Source organism: Anopheles darlingi, chromosome 3, assembly GCF_943734745.1.
Source record: "Anopheles darlingi chromosome 3, idAnoDarlMG_H_01, whole genome shotgun sequence".
Lineage (NCBI taxonomy): Eukaryota > Metazoa > Arthropoda > Insecta > Diptera > Culicidae > Anopheles > Anopheles darlingi.
This window is the reverse complement of record NC_064875.1, coordinates 66,323,645-66,348,467: the sequence shown is the minus strand read 5'-3', so window position 1 is coordinate 66,348,467 and position 24,823 is coordinate 66,323,645. Positions and strand designations below refer to the sequence as shown.

The window sequence follows — 24,823 nt, the reverse complement described above, 5'->3', positions numbered from 1 at the left end:
GGGCACCAAAAAGGCTTATTTTTGACAATTTTTAGTGCAGAAACCATTCATCTTTTTTTTTCAAGTTATTGTCACATTAAACTACAACTTTTCAAGAATATTTCGTTCAATTTTGGCGAAGATCGGTTCAAAATTACGCGCATGGCGTCCAATTTCCGTCCCGGACCGTTCCGTAATGGTCGTTTCAAATTCAAAAAGCCGAAGACGCCCGAAGGGGTGGCACAGTGCCAGACGTGACTTTCGCACTGGACACGAAAGCGCCCTCTACATTGTGGGGGTTTTTTTTTTCAAATTTTACCGTTTTTTTGCCATGAACGTAGTTTTGATCTAATTTTCCCCAAAATATCCAAATATTCTTAAAAAATTGTAGTTTAATATGAATGACCAAATCTGGCCGTCATCTGGCCATCACCTGGCCATCCCAGGGGGGCAGCTTTGTTTCCACTATCGTTCTAAGCTGATAACGTTCGCTACTAATGGTATCCCTTGGCCCCGCTTACGTTTTTGGTTCCTTCCTTCCTAGAGAGAACGTTTTCCTTCTCTTGGTTTCTAATCCTGTCTTATCCTCGTTAATTGCTTAAGACTTCTCCCCCGAGAGGGATGGAAACTACCACAGACACTGTTGCACAACTCAAGATCAAGGTTAGCCGAGACCTACCTCACACTGGATTTTCAAGGTCACAGCTGATCGCTGCTCGTTATCAATCTGAATCCCGTTTCATGACCATATCCTGGCATGGCATTGGCATCATTTTCATATTCATTTTCTTATACGATAGTGACCAACGAGCACTTGGTTCTGTTTTGTCTGCTGCACTCCGTCATGCAGATAATCAATTCGTTGTTGCTGCTTCCAGGACAGGAGCAATGTGTAGTAATCAGTAAAACTACTAAATAATTCAAGAAATAATAGTTGGAGGCCAAATCCAAAAGACCGTACCCCATTTTATGTAAACATTTTTAAGATATGAGCAAAAGTTTGCGAGGATAATTAAACAAAAAAGGCAACTTTCCGCTCAATCATAAAATGTATGTTAAACAGCGTAAAGATAATAGAGCCTTTTTACACTAGTTTCTAGTTCTTTAATGTGCTTAATAGGATTTATTTACATTAGCAACATTTGCCTAGTTAAACCGTGGATGTTCATGTTGCAAAAAAAAAAATCGACACAAGCTAATGTCCTTTTTTACACACCTTACAGACCAAACCGCTCATCGCTTCGACCGTCGTTATGCCGCAACCGGAGCCGCAAATATTAAACTCCTTCTAGGCCAGCGACCACCGAGGACAGAGTGGTACAACAAACCCGGTCCGGATCACTTAACGCACGGATTGTAATGCAAAAAGCAAAATCATCTGGAGGAACCTGCGTCGGTCTGACGCGTGACGCGTTAAACAAATGATATGCAAGACAAATACAACCAGGTGTTATGGTTAATTATCCATCCGATTTATCTGCATGCTCGTCACATTAATGGCCAAAGCAGTGGATGCATCACGGGATCGTTTTTGGTGCATTTTTCCAATGCTGTATCAGTCATCGACGATCCTCACACCATCGCAGTATTATCGAGTTGCACGGCATCAAAGGGGAGCTAAAGTGTGGGGGGCGCAGCGACTGCTTGTGTCATAAAGTTCTGGGCAAATATTGGTCCGTCAGCAACATCCACTCCACACCGCAACCACTCCACACCACTCCAGCCGGTGAGCCGGGCTTCATCGAGCGCGCGAACGAACGCACTCACATGATAATGCGTCGAACGACGTTCAAATTCGCTTTCGCCTCAATGCCGCAAGGAGCAGCAAGGAGGGGGATTACAGACCTTATCAAACCCCCCCCCCCCCCCCCCCCCCCCCGCCGGTCTTGGGTGACGACCTCGCGAGAACCTTTTTTGCGGTGCCCGATCGAGGCGGTCGGTCCGATTACGGACTTCTCCATCGTCAAACCCGAGCCCCATGCTGGAGGCCTCCGGTCCGCTGGTGATTCAGTTTGTGGTGAACCAGCGTTGGAATCAGAGGTGCGTACCGGGGACACTGGACATCGCTTCTTCCATTAAGTGGAAGTGCTCCATCGAGGGGGCCTAATTTGCTTATCAGCGGCCAAGCGGTCGTCGACTTGTCGTGGTTGTGTTGTCGTGTTTCAGTTTGATGCGACCAAATTTGAATTGGGTGTACCACGTGCTACTCGTCTGAAGGTCAATTGAAGGAAATCGCACCAGGGCGGGGGTCGACTGTGCGCGGTCTTTTTGCATTTGCGCCATCGTAGTCGACACGGTTCTCGGTTGGTCGCGTCCGGCTAAGCAACAATCCTAACGACGGGTGGTATAGTGCTGCAACTGGAGACAGCAGCCTGCTGATTGGCATGCGAAAAGCGTGTGCTGCCCACACAAACCGTTTGCATGTGTATATTGTGTTAATTGTGATTAGCAAGTGCACGCAGACCAGCGAGCACTTACGCCGTGTATACGTGCTCGATGCAATTGCAGACCGACGACGAGTCTTGCTTCACTCGCGTTACTTAAGCTGAAAGTTGTATTAACGGTGTCCATCGGATCTAAAAGATTGTCCGTTACCTCACCCCTCGTTCTTAATACAAGTTCTGGGAACCCTCGAGTCGGTAGCACACCCGACTTACGATTTAACAAATCCACACCAAGACCACGCCAAGCTTATCATTAGCCGAAACAATTGTCCACACTGATAGTGCTCTGATTTTGGGTGCAAAATACGAATCCGCATTGCGGCCGGTCTGGTTGACCTAAAAAAACCAATCCGTTGCAACTCCTTTCGCCGTAGTTTCGGTTTCGGTGAATGGTTCGGTGCACCGGCAGCTCCGATCCGATCAGCTGCCGGTCCGGGAAACGAAAGTGCATTTTCGGCAGTTCGGCTACTACTCCCATGGCCTGGTCGGTCATGCACGGGGTCATAAATGAAGGGAGCATTTTTCGATGAAAGCAGCAATCGTTTGTTGGTACAGAGACGATTTGATGATCCGACGAACTGAGCTGGGGGTTAGCACTAACTGCGCTTATGGTAAAAGCTGCACGTCTTCGATACTACACGCCAGCACACACAGTTGCACAATCAGGCTGTGAGTGTCCGTGATGTAGTTGCGATTCAAGTCGTAACTCTAGCCACTAGGCCACAGACCTTAAGCCGCAAAGTTTGTCTCAAAAAAGGTGCGTAGTCCGTTGCTGGTGCTGCCGCTGACGCAAAACGACCTTCCAAAAAAGTTCCTCCGCGATCGTCATGCGCTTTTTATCGAACAGCTTCGTGTACACCTGACCATGTGCTGTACTTGACGCACTTTTTTTTTGGCCATTTATCGACCTCGAGACAACTACGTCATGCCGTGTGCCGGTGCCATGCGATGATCCTGTCTATATGTCTGTGTCTTCTGACGATGTGGTTCTTCTTTTTACGAGTTCTCAAGTGGTCATACGGCGTGTATTTGACGGGCTGTATTGACTTTACGGTGGAAAGACTGCGTGCCCGGCGTGCCCGATAGCGATGTTAGCTGGCGTATCAAAGTGACCTGGTCATGAGTGACTTTGATGGTCAAAGTCTATCGAGGCAGTTTTATTTATGATCGCGAGGCAGGAGCTTACCAGGTGGCCAGTTACTCGTTCGAAGTTCATCCATGACCCCATGGAGGGTACTCCAGATAGCGATGACGATTATCGCGACCGTTGTTTGATGTTAACTGGTGCTGGTGTTAATAATAAAATGGGGTTAGCAGTATGACAACTGTAATTGATGGGCTCCGTGGGTTTCTCGTTCCGCTCCGTTAACAGGCCTCGCTTCCCGGACAAACCCCTCCCTCCTCGGAGCAACTAGTCAACCTAAGCCATCCGGTGTTACATCACTCGATCCAGACCAGCCATTATCATGGAGCAGGTAAGCTAATGGGGGAAACGGCGTGGCGTTGCTGCTGATAAGACCAGGGCCTGGGGTGGCCAATTGACTCCAGCCCGGGCTTTGCGCGACGGGCACATTTTGCTATCGATTAACGATCGCTAGCTCGCTCCCCACCCGGAGGAAGTTGATAACGAGTGATAACGTTCTGGTTTCTTGTTTCAGAAATTCAACGAGTCGGCGGAAAAGGTGAAAACCTTCACTAAGCGACCGACCGATGCCGAGCTGCTCGAGCTGTATGCGCTCTTCAAACAGGCCACGGTCGGCGATAACGAAACCGAAAAGCCGGGAATGTTCGATCTGAAGGGAAAGGCCAAATGGCAAGCGTGGGTTGATCGCAAGGGTACCTCCAAGGATGCCGCAATGGAGGCCTACGTAAAGCTAGTCGAGGAGCTGACGGCGAAATATCTGTAACGCACCGGAAGCGACGGGTTTTGGAGTGGGTTTTAAGATTTTTTCTGTGAGAGGATAATTCGAAATCAGACAGGAATTGGGATCCTTTGGGGCATGAATTGTTGCTAGAATTATCTGTGTTTTTTGTTCTATTTGTTTAAGACAAAATATACTTTTAAAGTAAACTTCCGGAAACGGAAATTATTTGAACCGACCGAAATTTATGTTGGACAGCATAAACGATCTGTGTTTTTTGTTCTATTTGTTTAAGACAAAATATACTTTTAAAGTAAACTCCCGGAAACGGAAATTATTTGAACCGACCGAAATTTATGTTGGACAGCATAAACGGATCCCGGAGTCGAAACTTGCAAGATGCTATTTTCGACTCCCCAAACCGCAGTAGTGTAAACGACGAAGCCTTTCGCTACAGTGCTGATCGATGAAATATGAGCATTTTGCACAAAATAACGCAAAAAGCTCAAGAAGAAATCAAAATGTTGAGTGATTAATGGGCTGTCTGGCACTGTATTGTTGTTGTTCTGTTGGAAGTGGGAGTTTTTAACATTTTTCGACACAGAAAATCCTTTGAATTTCTGTTTAATTATCCTATTTAACTATTTCCTGTGTTTTAAGGGTGATATCAATTCGTATCCCAGCTACCGCCGTCGTTCGCTTTATAAAAGTAAGCCCGGAAAGTGCAACAAACTTGAAAAACCACAGCGCGAAAAGATCTGGAAAAGATCGGACCGGATTGAAAACGCGAAAAACTATTTCTCTGCTCTGCGAGAAGCCAGTTCATCGTTCATTGCCAAATCGTTTAGAAATCGCTGAAGAAAAGTGGAAATTCTTAACATTTTGGGCCTTTTTCGTGCGTGATAAGAACAAATTCAAGCGATTTGCCCCCTCCCCCAAAAGGTAAGTGGCTAGTTTGATACACTTCCAATTATTCGATTTGTCAGAAATAGAGAAGATACGGCGACGGGAAGAAGGATCAATTGATTGGACACAAGAATTTTCGGATGTTCCGAACTGTTTGGCAAACGCGGCCACCAACCGCCGTCTTACGCCGATTGCTCGGGATGCAACCACCTGTGGAATGCGGTTTGACGGGATCGGCGCCTGCTGTGTCGATCGGTATCAGAAATGAGATTTGCAATGGTTTGGTGCTTCACATTATGATTTCTGATTGTTTCTCATTTTATCAAACCATAGCGAAGAAGCGTTAACCAGTTAGCGGAAGAAAACGGGGGTGGGGGAAAGTGGCTGAAGCTGTACACGAAGCAAGCGAAATATGGGTCACTCTGGTGGTCCGCTCTGCGAGTGGTTTCGTTGGGGTGTGTGGTCTTCAAAAACCGGATTGACGGGAGCGGGATCGTTCCCGCTAGTGATCACCATCGGGTGCTTCTAATGCTTCTACTCTTCAGTCGTGGCAACAGATTGCGTAGGATTGCGGCTCCGGATTGCTCCGGTCCGCGACTGTGACCGTGCGGTTGGTGAGACACGCGGCAGTATCATCGGTCACCAGATAGCCGTACCGATGCTGCGAAAGATCGGCCGGATGTATGCTGCTGAGCCACTCGCAGGACCAATTATTGCCCCGCAAATCGATCTGCTCAGACGATACTCTGAAGCGCACGAAAACATCGGCCAGCTGCGTGAGCCGGTTATCGGAAACGTTGAGATCCCACAACCATGGCATGCTCCAGTGTGAAATGTCCAACACGGTCAGCTCATTCTGTGCCATCATAAGCTGTTCCAGGGGAACGTGCAGCTTGTTCACGGTAGTATTAACGGTGGTGAGACGATTTCCAGTGAGATTCAGCAGTTTCAGTTCCGTCAGGGAAAGCTGATCCATGGAGAAGGTCGATAGCCGGTTGCAGGATACGTCGAGACAGTGGAAGGTTAACAGTTGACGCCATCCGTCCGGCAGGGATGTGAGCCGATTGTTGGCACACGATAGTCGCCGAAGCTTGGGCAACCGCCAGAGTGTCATGTTGAGCACCTCTAGCCGGTTGTTGTCCAGCGTAAGTTCCTGGAGCTGCGGAAGCGAACACTCGTGCGGTTCCAGCACTTCCAGCTGGTTAGAGTCTAGGTACAGGAAGTACAGACCTGTCATCGCTTCGAGGTTGCGCATATCAAACCGGGAGTGCTGGTTACCGGTTAGTACCAACTGCTCAATGGGTAGCGTGTCGTTGGAGCTTGCAGGGATGATCGTGCTGATGTGATTATGGCTGAGGTTCAAGTTTTTCAGATGCGTTAGGGTCCGGATGCTGTCTAGGCTCAAGTTCTGCAGCTGACAGGAGGTTACTTCTAGGATCCATAGATGTGGCAGGTTCGTTCCAATTTTGGGCACGTCCGTCAAAGAGCAGCCATTTATGCCAAGTCGGACCACAGTGGTCGAGTAGACGACCTGAATGTCACGGAGTGCTGGAGCACTGGCCAGTTCGTACTCTTGATGTTCCATTGAGTTGTTAAGTGTGAAGCTTGTACCTGGCCACCCATCATAGCGCTTAGCTGTCCCGGTTCTAATATACCTTCGGGATCGCCTACAGGATGTACGAGATGCGCAGATGACTCCGGAGAAGCTAGAAAAAAGATAAAATGGATTTGCTCCAAATACTGCCGGCTGTATCTATTGGTTACCGTTGGTTGAAAAAACTCACAGAACTATGCACAGAGCTACGCCTACTGCGATAGAGGCCATTTGCTGATCAGCAAGTCTTACTGAGCCACACCTGGTAAAACACTGACAAAAGGTGGTAAATAGCGTTGACATCAAGTTGTCAGGAGATCTGCAAATTGGCCGATATCACTAACGAACGCTAATGATTGCAATCAACTACGGGCGCCTGATACACTTTTAATCTTGTCGCTAAAGGCATCAAAAACGGATTTTTAATTTTTCAATGTTCTCAGTGTGTTGCTGCCCAGTGTCCAGGGAGTTTTGAACAAAGCGCCGACAGTGCCATCAATAATGCACCAATCGTGCGGATATGTGCTGAGTACGGAAACTCTCCATAATGTGTCCAAGAGAAGAGCAGAATGATTTACATGGATTTTGCTGTGTTTTGCAGCGACATTTTGGTCACTTCTGCTTTCGTTGCTGGTCGGGATGTGCGAAGGAAACTGTAATGCTAGTACCGGTTACTTCTGTACCCTCAACACGGTGAACCTGGTTTCCGGGGGGCAGCAGAAGCTACGAACCCTGCTTAACAGTGCCAACCAGATTACCATAATCAAAATAGATCATCTCGTAGTGCCGGTGACGGCCGCCGGAAGGAATCTGCTCAGTTTAGCGACCATTACGAACGGCATCTTCTACCAACGGTATCTCGAGGCGGAATTCCTGGTCCCCTCGGGAACGGTGTTCGGTGAACTTTCGGTCAAAAACGCACCGAATCTGCGCTCGTTTATCGTCGGTGGCGAGTGTCAGGTGGCGATACTGACCCTCGAGCAGACCTCGATCGATCGCATCCCCCCGACGATCGGTACCCTCGGAAAGCTGGCCCATTTGCGGCTGATAAACAACAAACTAACCCGGCTGCAACTCGATGTGCTGGTCCGTACGCGTAACCTGTTGCGGTTGGATGTGACGAAGAATCAAATTTCGCAGCTTCTCATCAGCAGCAGCAGTTGGGGCACATCTACTGCGACTGGGATCTCGCTCACTTGGTTCGATCTTTCGGACAACTGGCTAGAGTCCATTGATCTAGCCATGTTTGTGCCGCTCACGCGCCTAGAACGGCTCATGCTGGATCGGAATCGATTGGTGCGCCTAGGATCGTCCATACCGGTCATGCTTCCTTCGTTGAAATTTCTAATGGTGGAGCAGAACAATCTGACCACACTGAACTGGGATGGGCTGGTGCACCTGCCAAAGCTGGGCGTACTGTCGCTCAATAAGAACGGTTTCGAGGATGTTCCGAAAAGCTGGGGATCACTCGACGATCTGTACGCCGTTATGATGGAAAACAATCGGGTGCGTACGTTCGATTTGGCAGTGCTGCGTCCCCTACCGGTACTGCAGCAAATCTATTTGTTGCGAAACCAAATCACATCCGTACAGTTCAGTGGATCGAACTGTGACCTGCCACCACTGCAAATGATCAATCTGTCCACGAATCAAATCAAATCGTTTAACTTGCGGGGCTGTCCATTGCCGAACCTGGGCACGCTAATGCTCACCTCCAACCAGCTCCAGGTGGTACCCGCATCGCTACTGAAGACTGACACAAACGTGGCCGTGCTCATGCGTCTCAATCCCTTGCGCTGCACCAATCTTAAACAGTACACCCATCAACTCATCTACAATATGCTGTACACGGACTTCCTCATGCCCGGCATAACCGCTTGTCCCAATGGATCGTTCTTCATAGCGGAAGTCAACAGGACGGTGTGCTGTGTGGAGAATCCACAGTGAAGCAATCAATAAATGATTTGTTTTCACCGAAGGACTTGGTTGAGTCCAATGCAGAAGATGCTATAACATTGTGATCAGTGATCAGAAAATTAAACATGCCGGCGACCATTATCCGCTAACGTCCAATTTTCGGCACGCGTGGTATCATTATTAGTAATTGTTCGCCATCAATATGCTATGAGGTAGCGTAATTTAAAACGTGTTAAGTACAAACTATTCGTCTTCAGTGCTTGTCGGCAATTCTGTAGTAGAAGAAGTGGTCGGTTCTCTGCTTCAGTGCGAGACGCAAGCCAACGTTAAGTATCTGATTCCCGTACAGCATTAACAAATGCTTCGTCCAGTTTCATACGTGCCTGTGGTGACCGTGGTGGCTCTGATGGGCTTCGCTGTCCTCATCCACGGGCAATGTTCCACGGATGATGAGCTTGAGTGTTACATCGCGCTTATTAACATGACGTCCGGCGGGTTTGTCAGGCTTCAGCGCATCTTTGCCACCACCTCGTACCCAGGATACACCGTGCAGCGTTTGATCGTGGCTAATTCCGCATCGGGAGCCTTTCTTCAACGAATTGGTCAGCTCTCCAAGAGTATCATCTACATACAGTACAATGAACAGGTTTTCCTATTGCCGGAGGGTAATGAGTTGATCTACGTGATTATAACAAATGCCCCTACCCTACGCTTCTTTATTGCCGGAAGAAACGATCAGCTGGAAACACTCCGGATCGAGAACAGTTTACTTAATGTGATTCCTTCGACATTGGCCCAATTGACGCAGCTCCAACTATTGCAAATCAACCGCTCCCCCCTAGCGTTGCTGCATCTTGATACGTTGGCGAAGAATCCTAGCCTGCTTTACGTCGAGCTGCTTGAGAATCGCATCGCAAAAATAATTCCACCAACGGATCCCGGTGCTGTGCTGAGCGTACAACAGCTTAGTCTCTCATCAAACTGGATTGTGCATCTAGATCTCGGTGTATTCGAGAGAGCAAAGAACCTGAATTTCCTCGATTTACGAAACAACCGCTTGCTGACCATTACGACCAAAGTTTCATTGCCCAAACTGAGCTCCCTATTCCTCGATGGCAACAGACTATCGTCGTTTGATCTGCCCAGCCTACAAACACCCCTGCTGCACACGTTGAGTTTGAGTGCAAACAATTTCACCGAGATGCTATCGCAATGGGAAGACAAATCAGAATTACGATACGTGTCCTTCGATACTAATCGCATCAGAACGTTTGATTTTGCTACGGTGCGACCGCTCAAAAAGTTGGCATCGATTTCTTTGACCGACAATATGATCCAGACGGTCTTCGCTAGTCCGCCCGTGGTGGAGCTGCCATTGCTGCAGGGTATCTATCTCAGTGGTAATGCTTTGGATAAATTTAATGTCAACGGTACCGAGCTGCCGAAGGTCTCTTGGATTACGCTAGACAAAAATAGACTGAGCATTGTACCACCAGTCTTTCGCAAGTATCCCAACGTATCCCTAAGCCTCATCAACAACCCCATCAGGTGTGCTAGCCTGGAACAGTATCGAGACAAGCTTAATGCTTATAGGATAACGGTTGACGTTGCTTGGCATGACTACATCTGTCCATCACTATCCTTCAAGCTTCTGGACATCGACATATGCTGTGTCGGTTAATTTGGGGGTTATGAATAAAAAAAAGTGAGTTAAATTGTGTGGCAAGCTGCCATTTTATTACCATGCAAATATGCATTAAGACATGTAAAATAATTACGAATCAACATCAATTGATTTTCTAATAATCGTACACTAAAGACCGTGTTGGAGATAGATAGCGCCATGGCGCCGTACGATATTGCCCCGGGTACGTTGCTTTTGCCAAATTTCCTGTGATATCAAAGCCATTTTTCCTTTTTTGCCAATTTACGGCACATGGATAACGACATTCCAATTACACATTGCAAAAAGTTTACTGTTCCTGGAGGTCAGAAAGGTCATTCGCTTTCTGTCATTAAATGGAAAATAATTTGGTAATGAGATGGCAATAAGAATAAGAACATGTACCAATGATAATAACGTACTAATTTAACAAACTGAGAGTGAAGGTAAAAAATCTAGAAGAAGAACCTTCAGATATAGTTGCGTCGAACAGATTTAGAACGAGAGTTTAGCAATAGCATTGCATAAAGCGCCATAAAGAGCTCCACGAACGATGAAGATATCATTGGGTACGTGTAGGCTGACAGTACAATGTAAAGGAAGTTTTTCGAATCATCAAGTTATTTCTTTTAGTGAAGTTGACGGGACTTGTCGTGTATGTCCTTAGCGTATCCAACACTTGTAACGGACAGTGCGAAGAGAGTGATTCTTTTGTCTGTACCATCGGGCTGATTAACATGACGTCTGATGGCGGACCCAGACTGCGACGTGCTATCGATAGTGCGGAACGCCTTTGGTCCATCGAGATAGAAAGACTAATAGTTAGCAGCACCGCATCCGGACCGTTCCTGCAACGAATCGGCGCATTTACCAAGTCTGTAGAGTTCCTAAAGTATCACGATGCAGTATTTCAGCTTCCACCAGACACTATTATTGAGAAGATCCTTATTAGTAATGCCAGTCCACTTCGCTCGTTTGTTGCCGCGAAAAACGATTACCTCGAATCACTGGATATCGAAAAATGCTCGCTGGACCGCATTCCAACAACCCTCGCCAACATGCCCATGCTTTATAGATTATCTATAACAGAATGTGCTCTGACGGTTGTGCGGATGGATGCATTTGCGGGTACCTCTGCATTGGAAAGTGTCGCACTTAATGGGAACAAGATACGTCAGTTGCTTCCAGCGACCTCCAATACACCGCTATCGATTCGTCACTTTTCCATTGAGGGAAATCTTTTGGAACGGGTCGACATGGCCGTGTTCGCCTCGATGCAAGAGCTCCTGCAGCTTTATCTTCGCAGTAATCGTATCATCGCTGTACAAGCTAGCTTACCTGTGACATTACCGAATCTTTTCCAGCTGCGACTCGAATTGAACGATATCAGCAGCATTGAACTGGGACAACTGACTTTGCCAAATCTAGCGGTGCTAATGCTAGATCAAAATGCCTTCGTGGATATTCCTACCAACTGGCCAAAGATGCCGGAGCTGCAGTCGCTTTCGATGTCGAATAATAATCTGAAGGCAGCGAATCTGACATCATTGCGTGTCTTTCCAAACCTACAGTACCTTTTCCTGTATGATAATCAGATCACAACCTTCCAAGTCAGAGAGCCTTTACGGCTTTCTATGCTTGATACACTCGGCTTGTCAAAAAATAAGATCACGTCAGTTAACTTTGCCAAACTGGACTTACCAGTAATTTATTCAATCCAACTGGATTACAATCAGCTGAAAGCTATTCCACCGTTGTTCCAACGCTATCCTAACGTTACCGTATCGATCGCCAATAATCCTCTTACCTGCAGCGCTATTCAACCGTTCAAAAGCAGAATAGTTGAGAAAACGCTATACGGGGACAATGTCTGGATTGATACACCGTGTAAAACTACATCGTCTATAGCTATCGATAAGCAGGAAAAAGTGTGCTGCAATGTCTGATTATCAGCATGATCTGTCGTGTATGTTAAAATAAAATTATGCTGAGCTCGAAGATTGTTTAATAATCTAATTTTGGGAGAACGACTCTTCATGTAAGCTGCTGACGCATCCGGCACCTTTTTTGTTTTAAGGCCATTTAGAAGTACGGTCGGAGTTCATTAGGCTGTTACGTCGTACCATATTGGCCACCGGTATCAGGTTCTAACCTAGCTGAGTAGAAGGGATGAACAGACAAGGGAAGGGATGGGACAATTTACGGTAGCACACGAGGCGTTTGAGCGTTCATCATCGTTGTACAGTGTGGATTGTTGTATCATTGTTCGAGCTAAAACATTTCAAAATCCCATTTACTGTTCGCAGTTTTATAAAACATAGAAAAACCATCCAATTACGCACGTTTGTTACTGAGCAAAAACAAAAGCACATGTTGAAAATATGTAATCAAATTTCAATTGTTGAATGCTTCATAATAATTTGCCAATTTGGTGACATTGTTCTCGAGAAATTAAACCTTACCTTTGTCCCTTTGTGTAATTAATCCTGACCCTACAAGTTGAGCAATGAAAAAGAGAAGAACATGAAAGAAGCTCTTTCTAATATATCAGCGTCAAACTGATTTGGAGAGGAGAGTTTAGGAATAGTACTACAGCAAGCGTTACGAGTTCCGGCAACGATGAAGAAATGGTTGGGTACGATGAAGCTGACAGTTTAATTTTCAGAAGGTTTTTTTAACCAGCAAGTTGTTCATTTTAGTGAAGTTGACAGGACTTTTCGTGTATGTCCTCATTGTATCCAACACTTGCAAAGGGCAGTGCGATGAGGGTGAATATAATTACTGTACCATCGTGCTGATTAACATGACGTCTGATGGCGGACCCAGACTGCGACGTGCTATCGATACTGCGCACACTCCTCTTTCGGATATCATCATAAACCGACTGATAGTTAGCAGCACCGCATCGGGGCCATTCCTGCAACGAATCGACGCATTTACCAAGTCTGTAGAGTTCCTAAAGTATCACGATGCGGTATTTCAACTTCCAGCAGACACTGTTATCGAGGAACTCTTGCTTAGTGATGCCAGCCCACTTCGCTCGTTTGTTGCCGCGAAAAATCAATACCTTAAAACCCTTTTTATTGTAAAATGCTCGCTGGACCGCATTCCAACAACACTCGCCAACATGCTCGTGCTTAACATTCTAGTCATAAAAGAATGTGCTCTGACGGTTGTGCGGATGGATGCATTTGGGAGTTCTTCTGCATTGGAAAGTGTAGATCTTGCTGGGAACAAGATACGCCAGCTGCTTCCATCAACCGTTTATCCAGCAAGGTCCCTACCTATTCGTGAATTTTCCATTGGAAGCAATTTGTTAGAACAGGTCGACATGGCCGTGTTTGCTCCGATGCCGGAGCTGGAGGTGCTTAGCCTGAAGAATAATCGAATCATCGCACTGCACGCTACCTTACCATTGACATTAGCGAATCTAATTCATCTCCAGCTCGAAGTGAACGATATCAGCAGCATTGAACTGGGACAACTGACTCTCCCTAAGCTAGAGGGGTTGAGGCTAGATCTAAATGCTTTACAGGACATTCCTACCAATTGGCCAAAGATGCCGGAGCTGCAGTCGCTATCGATCATGCAAAATAAGCTGAAGGAAGCGAATGTGACATCATTGCGTGTCTTTCCAAATTTACAAAACATTTACCTGGATGCTAATCAGATCACAACCATTGAAGTCAGAAAGCCTGTGCGATTTTTTGCGCTTAGGATTTTCAGCTTAGCAAGAAATAAGATCACGTCAGTGAACTTTAACAAACTGGACTTCCCAGTAATTTATTTGATCGATCTAAGTAACAATCAGCTGACAGCTGTTCCACCGTTGTTCCAACGCTATCCTAACGTTACCCTGTATTTTTATTTTAATCCATTCACTTGCAGTGCTATTCAACGTTTCAAAAGCAGGATCGTTGAGAAAAAGCTATATATGCACATTACCTGGGGGAATGAGCCTTGTAAAACAACATCTTTTATAGGTCTAAATGACCAGGAAAAAGTATGCTGCAATCTCTGATTATCAACGTGATATGTCGTGTATGTTAAAATAAAATTCCACTTGACTTGTTGCAGACTTTTGTTTTCATATGTTACAGTGTTAATATGTGAGCGTGAAAATGTTCATCTACAATATATTCGTCTACAGAATATGTAAGCTGTAGTAACAGACCTTTTCTTTTTTTTTTTTTTCATACGATTGTGAAGTATGATCGGAATTTTCCCCGCTGTTACGCCGTACCATATTGGCCATCGGTATCAGGTTCTGACCTAGCTGACTAGAAGGAAAGAAAGGACAATCTACGTTAGCACACGAGGCGTTATGGGTTCATCATCATTGTACAGCGTGGCTTGTTGTATCATTGTTCGGGCAAAAACATTTCAAAATCCCATTTACTGTTCGCAATTTAATAGAACACAGAGAAAATTCTTCCACAAACATTTGTCACTGAGTATTAAGGCGGCTCATTTTCCAAAAATGCCATTAATTTTCAATTATCGAATGCTTGATTATAATTCGCCAATTTGATGACATTGTTCGCCAGAAATTTATTTTATCCAATTGAAAATAAATCATTTGAAATTGTGACCATAACATCCAAACATAAAGGTTTTTCCTTCAAAAAGAAAAAAGGAAGAAGCTCTGTCTGATATAGTAGCGTCGAGGAGATTTGGAGTGAGAGTTTAGGAATAGTATTGCATAAAGCACCACAAAGAGCCCCACGAACGATGAAGATATCATTGGGTACGATATAGCTGACAACTCAACTTTAAGAAGTTTTTTTTTTCTAACCGGGAAGTTGTTATTTTTAGTGAAGTTGACGGGACTTGTCGTGTATGTCCTCAGTATGTCACCCAATTGTAACGGACAGTGTGAGGAGTATGGATTGTTTTCCTGTACCATCGGGCTGATCAACATGACGTCTGATGGCGGACCGAGACTGCGTCGTGCTATCGATAGTGCAGAAGATACTGTTTGGTACATCTACATAAACCGACTGATAGTAAGCAGCAGCGCATCGGGTCCCTTCTTGCAACGAATCGGCGCCTTTACCAGGTCTCTATCGTTTCTAAAGTATCACGATGCAGTATTTCAACTTCCAGCAGACACTGTTATCGAGGACATTTTCATAAGTGAGGCACTGCCACTTCGCTCGTTTGTTGCCGCGAAAAATCAGTACTTTAAATCCCTTTTTATTGAAAAATGTTCGCTGGATCGCATTCCAACAACACTCGCCAACATGCCCGTGCTTAACATTCTGATCATAAAAGAATGTGCTCTGACGGTGGTGCGAATGGATGCATTTGCGGGTAACTCGGCATTAGTGACAGTGGAACTTGATGGGAACAAGATACGCCAGTTGCTTCCAGCGACCTCCAATACACCGCTATCGATTCGTGACTTTTCCATTGAGGAAAATCTTTTGGAACGGGTCGACATGGCCGTGTTCGCCTCGATGCCAGAGCTAGAGCTGCTTAGCCTGCGAAATAATCGAATCATAGCACTACAAGCTACCTTACCGTTGACATTAGCGAATCTAATTCGATTCCATCTAGGTATGAATGATATCAGCAGCATTGAGCTGGAACAACTGACTCTGTCCAAGTTAGGGATGCTTATACTCGATGTGAATCCATTGTCAGACATACCCACCAACTGGCCCAAAATGCCGGAACTTTGGATGCTATCGATCGAGGAAACTAATCTGAAGGAAGCAAATTTGACATCATTACGCGTCTTTTCAAAGCTCCACTCTCTCTACCTGGGTTCCAATCAGATCACAACGTTTCAAGTCAGAGAGCCTGTACGGCTTCCTGCACTTGAAGTCTTCAGTTTAGCCAAAAATAAGCTAACGTCTGTTAACTTTGGCAAACTGGACTTACCAGTAATTTATTCAATCCAACTGGATTACAATCAGCTGAAAGCTATTCCACCGTTGTTCCAACGCTATCCGAACGTAAGTCTTTCTATTTCCAATAATCCTCTCACGTGTAGTGTTATTCAGCCGTTCAAAAGCAGAATAGTTGAGAAAAGGCTATACGGGGACAGTGTCTGGGTTAATGAGCCGTGTAAAACAGCTTCATTTATAACTATAGATGAGGAGCAAAGAGTATGCTGTAATGAATGATCATCGATATGAACTGTCGTGTATGCTCAAATATAATTCTTCCTCTACTTGATATGAGTATTGTCCAATTTTGGAGGTCGACTCTTAATTTGAACTAAGTATAATTATAGTGTACTGAGCAGATGTGGACAGTAATTGAAATCAAAATGTGTCTAATTCGCACAGAAAGTAACAAAAGAAAAAAAATCTCGCTATAAAAGGTGGAACCTTTTCAATGTTTTTACAGATCCTTAAAAGTATTCCGACTTTCAACATCGCACGCAGCTTTCATTCGATGGATCGGTCGATTTGGCTGGGTAACATTGTGTTTATTCATTATTTGCACTTTTTCAAGCGTGGGAGAATATGGTAATTTTCAATATTTCTTTACAAATCCGTAGTGACATGGCTTGCGTTAGTCATTGGTGGCCCAGCACTGTTATCGATTTGCCGTGGAGAGCCCCATTGTGTTCTGTGGAACTGCGAATTTCAACTGATCAACATGACCGCAGACGGAGCGGCAATATTACGTAGATCTGTCGATGAAGCTTATGCTATCCACAGTCCCATCTTTGTATTTGTGATAAACAAACTTATTATTGGTAGCTTCATATCGTCAGAGTTTGTACAATTTCTTGGCAAACTCACAGACAGTATCGAGTTCTCGTTGTTTCACGATGCTGTGTTTCCACTGCCTAGCAATACACCTATTAAGACAATCATAATAGCCACCGGAAGTAGGTTGCGTATCTTCAGTGCCGGGAAAAACAACATGCTCGAGAGCTTATCAGTTGGAAATGCCCTGTTTAGTAGCTTGCCGACATCGCTAGCGAATCTGGAAGCGTTAAAATATCTTTACATCAATGGCTGTCCTATCACAACAGTACGTATGGATGACTTCTCGAGTAATTCGCTGTTAGAAGATGTCGTTCTTTCTAACAACAAAATCCGCCAGTTGCTTCCATCTGCTGCAAACGGACGGAAAACGTACAATATTCAAAATTTTGACTTATCGTCCAATCAACTGGATCACCTTGTTATGACCGTGTTTTCCTCTATGCCAAAACTGCGTCGACTCAGTCTCTCAAATAATAGTATAATTCATATCGATTTCACGATTCCACAAATATTCCCGAGTCTTTCCGGGTTATTTTTACTTGACAATCGTCTTGAAGACGTTACGAAGGGATGGCCAGAAATACCGACGCTAAAAACCCTTTACATCCAAGGGAATAATATCAAGCAGCTAGACTTGAGTGTTTTACAACCCAACAAGAACTTAATGTGTCTTACGATCGATCGTAACCAAATTCGAACATTACGAACGAGTAAGCCATTACGTTTGGCTAACCTGGAAATGCTTAATGCCCAAAGAAATAATCTTACATCCGTTAATTTTACATTATGCGATTTTCCTAGGATTAAATCTATTTCACTTGATTACAATCGTTTCACAATGATTCCGCCGATATTCGAGCGCTTTCCTAAAGTACTGCTAAGCATGTACAAAAATCCTCTATCATGCGGTGCTATCCAACCCTTCAAGACGCAGCTCGCTAATGGGCGACTTTATATTAATAATATTCCGACACAAGACAGTTGTAATACAACATCATGGATAATGATTAATGAAAACCGGAAGGTCTGCTGTGATTTGTAGACGTTTTGAATAAAGTTTGATGGTAAATCATTAGTAATACACAGATGCTGGCAAAAAACGATACAAATGAAATCGAAATGGATATAATTTGCTCGAGCTTTGATCACTTACTATTTCAATAGGTTGGTAACTGACTGCTTTTTTTATGACGTTAAGGTTCTTAAACGATTAGATGTTAATATTAAAGTCCCATTCATATCCATGACTGGGCATGACATTCCTCAAGGTGGAAACAATCAAAACGTCATTAGGCACTACCTGATATGGTTTCACATTATGATTTACTTTTCACGAAGTGCAAATCAGGAGTCGCTTAATCTACTACGAAAGAAAGAAGTACTTATAAAACGAGGAGCATATTAACTTGTCAATTGCGTGATCGAATTAGCTATGCGTCCAGTGTGTGTTGATTGATTTAGAAGATTTAGAAGAACAAATTCAATTAAATTCTTTACATATGATATAAGTAATCGCCCAAACCACATGAAAGTCAGCGTAAGACCGCCATCAAACATATGCTACGGGTGAGCGTATTTGATTTTAAAAATATCGAAAGGCCAGAAACGATTGCACGTTGCGCAGTTATGTTCCAATCGCATTTTGAGCGTACACAATCGCACGTGGTGATGCAATCCATTGCCCACCAGCGGCATCGGTAAACAATTACCAAATCGGGCGTTTGCAGGCGTTGAAAGCAGACAGAACGAGTTGTGTCGGTGGAGCAAGATTTGTGTTATTCTTTGCGAAAGCTTTAGATGCTCTCTCAGCGACGTGCGCGTGAAGGCGGCGGCGGAGGCGGCATCATGTCATTGAACCCGACGGCCGATTTCTAACTGTACATGAAACCAGCAACGCGGCAAATGTTCGATGGATATTCCCAATTCATTTGGTGCCTGCACACCAGCAAGTGCTGATCATATGCCGACACCTTTGCTGATGTGATTCATCCGCTGCACATCTGCTTCTAATCTACTGACAGTAGACAGCTTAGAGTAGTTTTTATCAGCCCTTGTTTTTTTCCCATTTTAATAAGCAGCACTCAACTAATGACGCCGAAGTATTAAAAAAATATGTTTCATTTTCTCTTTTGCAGGTCCCCTTGGCTGCCGAGATGTGGTGTTTCGCGCAAAGCATACCTTGATAAATGATGCATAGGGTATCCTAGATCTCTAGCCTCCGCTTTTTATCGTAAAACCGTGCAGCAGGCTCTGCTTCATCGGGAGCTTTACTGTATTTGAAGTTTAAATAAGGATTGTCTTTTTTTAGTCGGCTGAGATTCACTCTTGGTTGCGAAAGTTTTTTTTAAACATTTTTTCATGCACGTTGATGTGTTTGACGTTGATTCAGAGGCCTCGATCACCACACTTGCACCAGCACCTTTCACGAGGAATTTGGCAGAACTGATGCTTCGCGAATGTGTGTACTACATTTTTGTGCTCAATGAGAGCTACTATGCCCCCTTTTGATGGCTAGGTGAGAATGTGTTTACTGCGTTAAACGTTGATTTCGTATTTCTCCAGGAACATGTTATGACAACGAGGATAAATTGCTGCTGCTGCTCCAGCTGTTGTGTGTTGTGTAGCACTGTAAAGCAGAGCACGCGCTTATAAAATGCACGAACTATTTACAACGGTCCTATCGAAAAGGGACCTCTCCCGGGCCGGAGAACTGTTTTCGATTGCCGATTACGAGATTGTGAACGACTTAACGGAAGTGGTAAGTTCGCCAAGGGCCAACTGCATTGGGAGGTTTATGCAGCTGCTTTGCTGGTGCTAATGGTGCTACATGGTTCTCGTTGCAGTTGGAAGAGATTTGCAGCATTATCTCGCAGGAAGACTATCTGCAGAGCAGCAACGATCAGTCGGTGATCGAGATCTGCATCAATCGGGTAACTTCGTGCATCAAGAAGACAAACACGATCGAGAAGCACTGCGGTGGGCTGGTGAAGCTGCTGCAAACCTGTCTGCGCTACAATCTGCAACCGTCGGGGAAGGATGTCGATCCACCCCATGCCAAAATCTCCTCCGACATCATCTCCAGCATCTTTCTGGTGCGTTAGTGTGTAGTCGTGTGTACGTATGTCCCTCTCAAGATTAACAAATTTTCCCCCATCCATTGCAGAACTATAATAAGCAGATCGTGATGGAGGTGACGCTGCCGGTTGCGGTGAAGTTTCTCAACCTTGGCAACTTGGAGCTATCGCGTAACCTCGCCAGTTACCTCTCGTCGGCAGCCATCGAGTACTCGTTTCTGCTATCACCGCACGTGCACGTCATACTCGAGTCGCTGCTCGCCGGCAACTACGGGCTGTGCCATGTGTTGTCGCAGATCTATGAGGCCACCCCGGAACCGATCAATGCCGTTGGGCCCAAGTTTGTTGAGATTGTTCCGCGATGCGATCTACAGGAGCAGCTCGTCATCCTGCAGCTGCTGGTGACGATCGCTAAACAGAAACCGTCCTGCCTGACCGAAAGCATTCCATCGCTGCTCGAGCTCGCCATCCGTCCACCGCTCTCGGCTGCGGCCCTGCTTGTGCTGCTTAAGCTAGCGGAAGCGAAACCGATCAAGCTGGCCGAGTACACCGAAGCGTTCAAGGTGATCGCCTACAGTGTACCGCAAACGGTTGGCTTCGCCGCTCAAATACTGTCCGCGATCGGGCGCTCGGGCAAGGATAGGGCTCAGGTGGCGCTCGATTTCGTGCTGGAGCATTTGCCGCGCGCCGATCGGCCCCTGCAGACGATCCTGCTCAACGAAGCCACCAAGCTGTGCACCAAGTATCCGGTTCTGTTTACCGATAAGGTTACGTCTGTCGTGCGGCAGCGTCAGCTGAGCAACAGCCAGATCAAGCACACCACCTCTGGTGGCGTAACGATCGTGAATCTAAACACTTCGGCCACGCTGCCCACGATAGGTTCCACAGAGCGACCCCTTTCGTACGTACAGGCTACAACGACGACAGCGAATAACGGTCACAATGGATTCGCGAGTGCCGCGCATACTATGGGATCCTCTGTGAGCGGTGCCGTCGCTGCCCATCACCATTCACACCAACAGCAGCAACAGCAACAGCAGCAGCAGCAGCTGCTGCATCACCATCATCATCATCATCATCATGACCAAGGCCGGGCAATCATTTCCAAAACACCAAACGTCGCCATCGTCAGCAATCACAGTCCGATGTCGAAAACGGTGATCAACACCTCGAACGGTACGACGCTCAGCTCCACCATCCATCCCGCTCTGCTTACCAACTTCATCAACACCGCCAATGGCGTTCAGAGCACTCCACCGTTAACCAACGGAACTGGTGTCGTTTCGCCGACGCCACATCACACAGGGTAAGGGCAGCGTAACTGGTTGATTTTTTCAGGTCATGCAATTGGCTTTACTTATCGCAACGTGTATTTTTTCTCTCTCACTTTTTCTTACTCCAGCTACACCCGGAACCGCCCAAAGCTTGGCGATTCACGCAGTACCGGTCGGTTGCACTCCGGAGGGGGTGGTAGCGGTGCGGGTGGCAATAAGAGTACGACGCGCCTCAACAATGCCGGTGGTTCGATGGGTGGTCTGCACAAGGCACGGCTAGGATCATCATCCCAACTGATCAACCAGTTCAGTGGAGGAGACTTTGGAACAACGACTGGCAATGGTGGTGGTGGTGGTGGTGGCGCTGGTGTCGTGCTGCTTGATCAGGAGAAAAGCAATGGGACCATGGCTGGTGGTGGTGGTGGCGGCCTAGTCGGAAGTCCGATTGCATTGCCTTCCAATGGTAACGCCACATGCACGACTGTGGATGGTTCCAGTAGCAGTAGCAACAATGCGATCATCAACAACCGCCACAACTCGAGTGGTAACGTCGCGATCAAAGGTATCGGTGGGACGGTGGATCGTCCGGTCGTTAGTCTGCTGCACAGCAGCCTGGCCATACCACCGGTACCACCACCACTCAGTCAGCACGTTACGATAACGGGCGAGAACAAGTGGGGCATTCCACAGACGAAGATCACTTCCTGTGGCGTCACGGTGATGACGACCTCACCGACGGCACGCACTCCTCGGCCCTACTCACACGGTGGCCCTTCGAACACGACGACAGCCACGCTGCTAGGTTCGACCGGTGCCCTCGGTAAGAGTTCGCTCGGTGGCCTCAACCAATCGACCGGTTCCATCGGCATACAGGTGCATCACGCTTCGCCCGCATCACCGAACACGAACCTTGGCTCGCCAACGGCATCGATCCCAGCGTCGGCGACCACGACCTCGGCGACGACGACGACGACGATGCTATTCAACAATCATTCCCAGCAAACGTCGCCCCAGCTCACACTATCGTTGCACTCGAGCGATGATCCGACGTCTGCCCGTGATCAGGTGATCGTGTACGGGCCGGAGACGGTCACCACGCGCCATCACGCACGCCCCGACAATCGTAGCGTCACGATCCTAAATGCTTCCTCATCGGCCGGCACAATGGTAGGCGGTACGAACCCACGCATGAGCGTATTCGAACCGTACCCGATGCGAGACACGATCCAGCATTTCTGCGAGAAGCATCTCGATAAGATCAAAGCGTACACGGAGAGTGTTGCGCAGCGGATTCCACCGCCGGCCAAGTGCATCATTGAGGAGCGGCGAGCGAAAAAGACGGCCAAGCTGCACTTTGCCTGTCAAGTGCGTGGTCCGCACTGTCTCTACGCGCGCACGATGTTCACGATGCGGACACGCAATCCGCGCACCTGGATCCATCTGATGTTTCTCGATCTACAGGCGCGGGCCCCTAAGAACGCGCTCAGCAGCTGGGATCCGAGCGTGAGCCGCCTTAAGCACTGCTGGGATACACTCAAGTGCGAAAATCGAACGTTCATTACGCTCGTGACGAGTGCATTTCCGAGCTGCAAGGAACAGGAGGCACTAGTGAACGAGCTGCGCCATGCCGGGTTCTTTGATGTGTTCGAAATGGGTCCCGCTAGCCACGGACCCGACGGTGGTAACGTGAGTGAGCTCGGCTGCGAACAAGGATCATCCCCGACGGGGTTGGGACCTCCAGGTGTGGCACTGTCCACCGGCACGAACGCTACCACCACTGCGGGCACCGGTAGCACGGTCAAGGGTTCAACGATAGGACCGGAGGGAAGCGTAGAGGCGAGTAGCAGCGAGGAACTGGACGAGGGTCTCCAGTGGGGCTGCTTCCTGTGTCACCATCCGGAGAAGGCAATCGGTTTTCTGCACGGCAACAATCAACCGGTGATTGAGGGACAGCTGAAGGAGAAGAAGGGTAAATGGCGCTTGTTCCGTCGGTGGCGCACACGCTACTTTACCCTCTCGGGAGCCCATCTCTCCTGTAAGGGGTCCGTCAGTGAGGTAAGCGTCATTTTTAATGCCACTGTTTGGTATATCGGACAATCAATGCTGACTTCTCTCTTATTGATATATTATTAGGCTGGCGGAGAGAGCATCGATGTGAACCAGATACGCTCGGTAAAGGTGTCCCGGGGTGCTCGCAACATACCGAAGGCGTTCGAGATCTTTACCGGCGACCAGACGCTCATCCTGAAGCCCAAGGATGGCAACAAGGCGGAAGAGTGGGTGCAGTGTTTGAGCATCGTGCTGGCACATTCACAGGTAAGTAGCGCACATAGGCCTACACCTCGAGCTACATCGTCATTAACTGACGCGACAATTCATCACTCTGCCGCAGGCGCGTGATAGTCCGACGACTCGCACCAACAGCCTTCCGGCACGTAGCATCGGGAACAGTCGGACCGTTTTCTAATCCATGGGCCGTCCAACATATCAGCACTGGAGGGAAAAGACTACGACGAGAAACAGGAGTACTTAACAGCCTTAACAAGCATCTCTGCTGCTCATCAAACTCGGTGCGACAGTTACGTACTTAGGTGCCGCTTTCACGAGAAGAGGCCACAAAGGGAACCGAACAGCAGAGCAGCAGCTGAGCCTACCTACCCTCCACGTTATGTGTTAAGCGTTTTAAAACCGAGATTTCAGCAAAGGCAATCGAAAATCGATTAGTGAGAATGGCCTCTTGGCGAGGATCGCTAAACGAACGCCGCGCCAAGCGTCACACCAGCGGTTGCGCTGTGTTGTGTTCGACTTATATTAGAAATACTTAAGGAGACCCCCAGCACCCCAGCTTTTGGGTGGTGGCAGATTAACGACGTATAACGTGTTTTTTTCCATTTTACAACTCCGTGCTAAGGGAAAGAGAGGGCGATGCACAGTGCACAATCCGTATTCCTTTTTCAACGGAGATAATTTATTAACGCGTTTTGTTCATAATGGATTGTTTCCAGAGCTTCCATTCTATCAGTAAAACGTTAGCGTGTGTGTTTCTTTTTATTTTTGTTGGGTATATGAGACAAAACAATGAGAAATGATTCTTAGCAAGTCAATCAGATTGGAACTCTCAAGGGGAACACATTTGGTCGGTTCGTTCCCATGGGAACGTCGAGCAGTAGTCGTCGAGCCTTGTGGCAAGTATCAACGAGGACCATGACGATGGCGATGACGACGACGTAGTAAGTACGTTACTACAGACAATACTGCGCCACATTGCCCACCAAATTCCGTTCTCATGACATGCCCAACCCACCCGGAGTTTTCCGAGTACAATGGAAGTAAGAAGGAATAAAGAGCAGCACACAAAACGCCACTTCCGCTGTTGCAGCTG

General features: G+C 46.8%; 5 protein-coding genes across 6 annotated transcripts in view; all 5 read left to right on the top strand.

Moving 5' to 3' along the window:
- Nucleotides 1–1,330, top strand: part of LOC125955723 (Bardet-Biedl syndrome 1 protein) — a 3,430-nt gene extending 2,100 nt beyond the window's left edge. The window contains exon 4 of the mRNA XM_049686867.1: nt 1,203–1,330. Coding sequence (XP_049542824.1) covers nt 1,203–1,271 — 69 coding nt within the window. The 3' untranslated portion in view covers nt 1,272–1,330. The remainder of the gene's footprint in view (nt 1–1,202) is intronic.
- A 573-nt stretch (nt 1,331–1,903) lies between these two features.
- LOC125956810 (acyl-CoA-binding protein homolog) lies at nt 1,904–4,494 on the top strand. Its single transcript, XM_049689026.1, has 3 exons — nt 1,904–2,019; nt 3,796–3,898; nt 4,082–4,494. Exons 2-3 carry the CDS (start codon nt 3,890–3,892, stop codon nt 4,328–4,330), a joined length of 258 nt encoding a protein of 85 aa, XP_049544983.1. The 5' UTR covers nt 1,904–2,019; nt 3,796–3,889; the 3' UTR covers nt 4,331–4,494.
- Nucleotides 4,495–4,860: 366 nt separating this feature from the next.
- On the top strand, nt 4,861–24,462 carry LOC125957769 (protein melted). Of its 2 annotated transcripts, XM_049690677.1 has the most exons (8): nt 4,867–5,227; nt 19,229–19,551; nt 19,656–19,851; nt 19,937–20,185; nt 20,257–21,473; nt 21,570–23,496; nt 23,575–23,757; nt 23,834–24,462. In XM_049690677.1, the coding sequence occupies exons 3-8, from the start codon at nt 19,747–19,749 to the stop codon at nt 23,906–23,908; spliced, it is 3,756 nt and encodes a 1,251-aa protein (XP_049546634.1). In that variant the 5' UTR covers nt 4,867–5,227; nt 19,229–19,551; nt 19,656–19,746; the 3' UTR covers nt 23,909–24,462. The 2 variants fall into 2 exon arrangements, with proteins under 2 accessions (XP_049546635.1, XP_049546634.1); XM_049690678.1 differs by lacking the exon at nt 19,229–19,551 and having other exon boundaries at nt 4,861–4,994.
- LOC125955722 (malignant fibrous histiocytoma-amplified sequence 1-like) lies at nt 7,425–8,842 on the top strand. The gene is made up of 2 exons (XM_049686866.1): nt 7,425–7,886; nt 7,986–8,842. The coding sequence occupies exons 1-2, from the start codon at nt 7,425–7,427 to the stop codon at nt 8,730–8,732; spliced, it is 1,209 nt and encodes a 402-aa protein (XP_049542823.1). The 3' UTR covers nt 8,733–8,842.
- LOC125955721 (leucine-rich repeat-containing protein let-4-like) lies at nt 8,836–14,524 on the top strand. Its single transcript, XM_049686865.1, has 3 exons — nt 8,836–10,102; nt 11,809–11,975; nt 14,516–14,524. The coding sequence occupies exons 1-3, from the start codon at nt 9,061–9,063 to the stop codon at nt 14,522–14,524; spliced, it is 1,218 nt and encodes a 405-aa protein (XP_049542822.1). The 5' UTR covers nt 8,836–9,060.
- Nucleotides 24,463–24,823: the final 361 nt, after the last annotated feature.

Bases quoted from the DNA above. Each gene is read 5' to 3' on its own strand.
- LOC125955722 (XM_049686866.1), top strand. From the start codon at position 7,425: ATGTGCGAAGGAAACTGTAATGCTAGTACCGGTTACTTCTGTACCCTC. The intron at 7,887-7,985 runs CTGTTGCGGTTG...TCGCTCACTTGG, and splicing joins TGCTGGTCCGTACGCGTAAC to TTCGATCTTTCGGACAACTG.
- LOC125955721 (XM_049686865.1), top strand. From the start codon at position 9,061: ATGCTTCGTCCAGTTTCATACGTGCCTGTGGTGACCGTGGTGGCTCTG. The intron at 10,103-11,808 runs GTAATGCTTTGG...TGCTAATGCTAG, and splicing joins GCAGGGTATCTATCTCAGTG to ATCAAAATGCCTTCGTGGAT.
- LOC125957769 (XM_049690678.1), top strand. From the start codon at position 19,747: ATGCACGAACTATTTACAACGGTCCTATCGAAAAGGGACCTCTCCCGG. The intron at 20,186-20,256 runs GTGCGTTAGTGT...CATCCATTGCAG, and splicing joins TCATCTCCAGCATCTTTCTG to AACTATAATAAGCAGATCGT. The intron at 23,758-23,833 runs GTAAGTAGCGCA...ACTCTGCCGCAG, and splicing joins TCGTGCTGGCACATTCACAG to GCGCGTGATAGTCCGACGAC.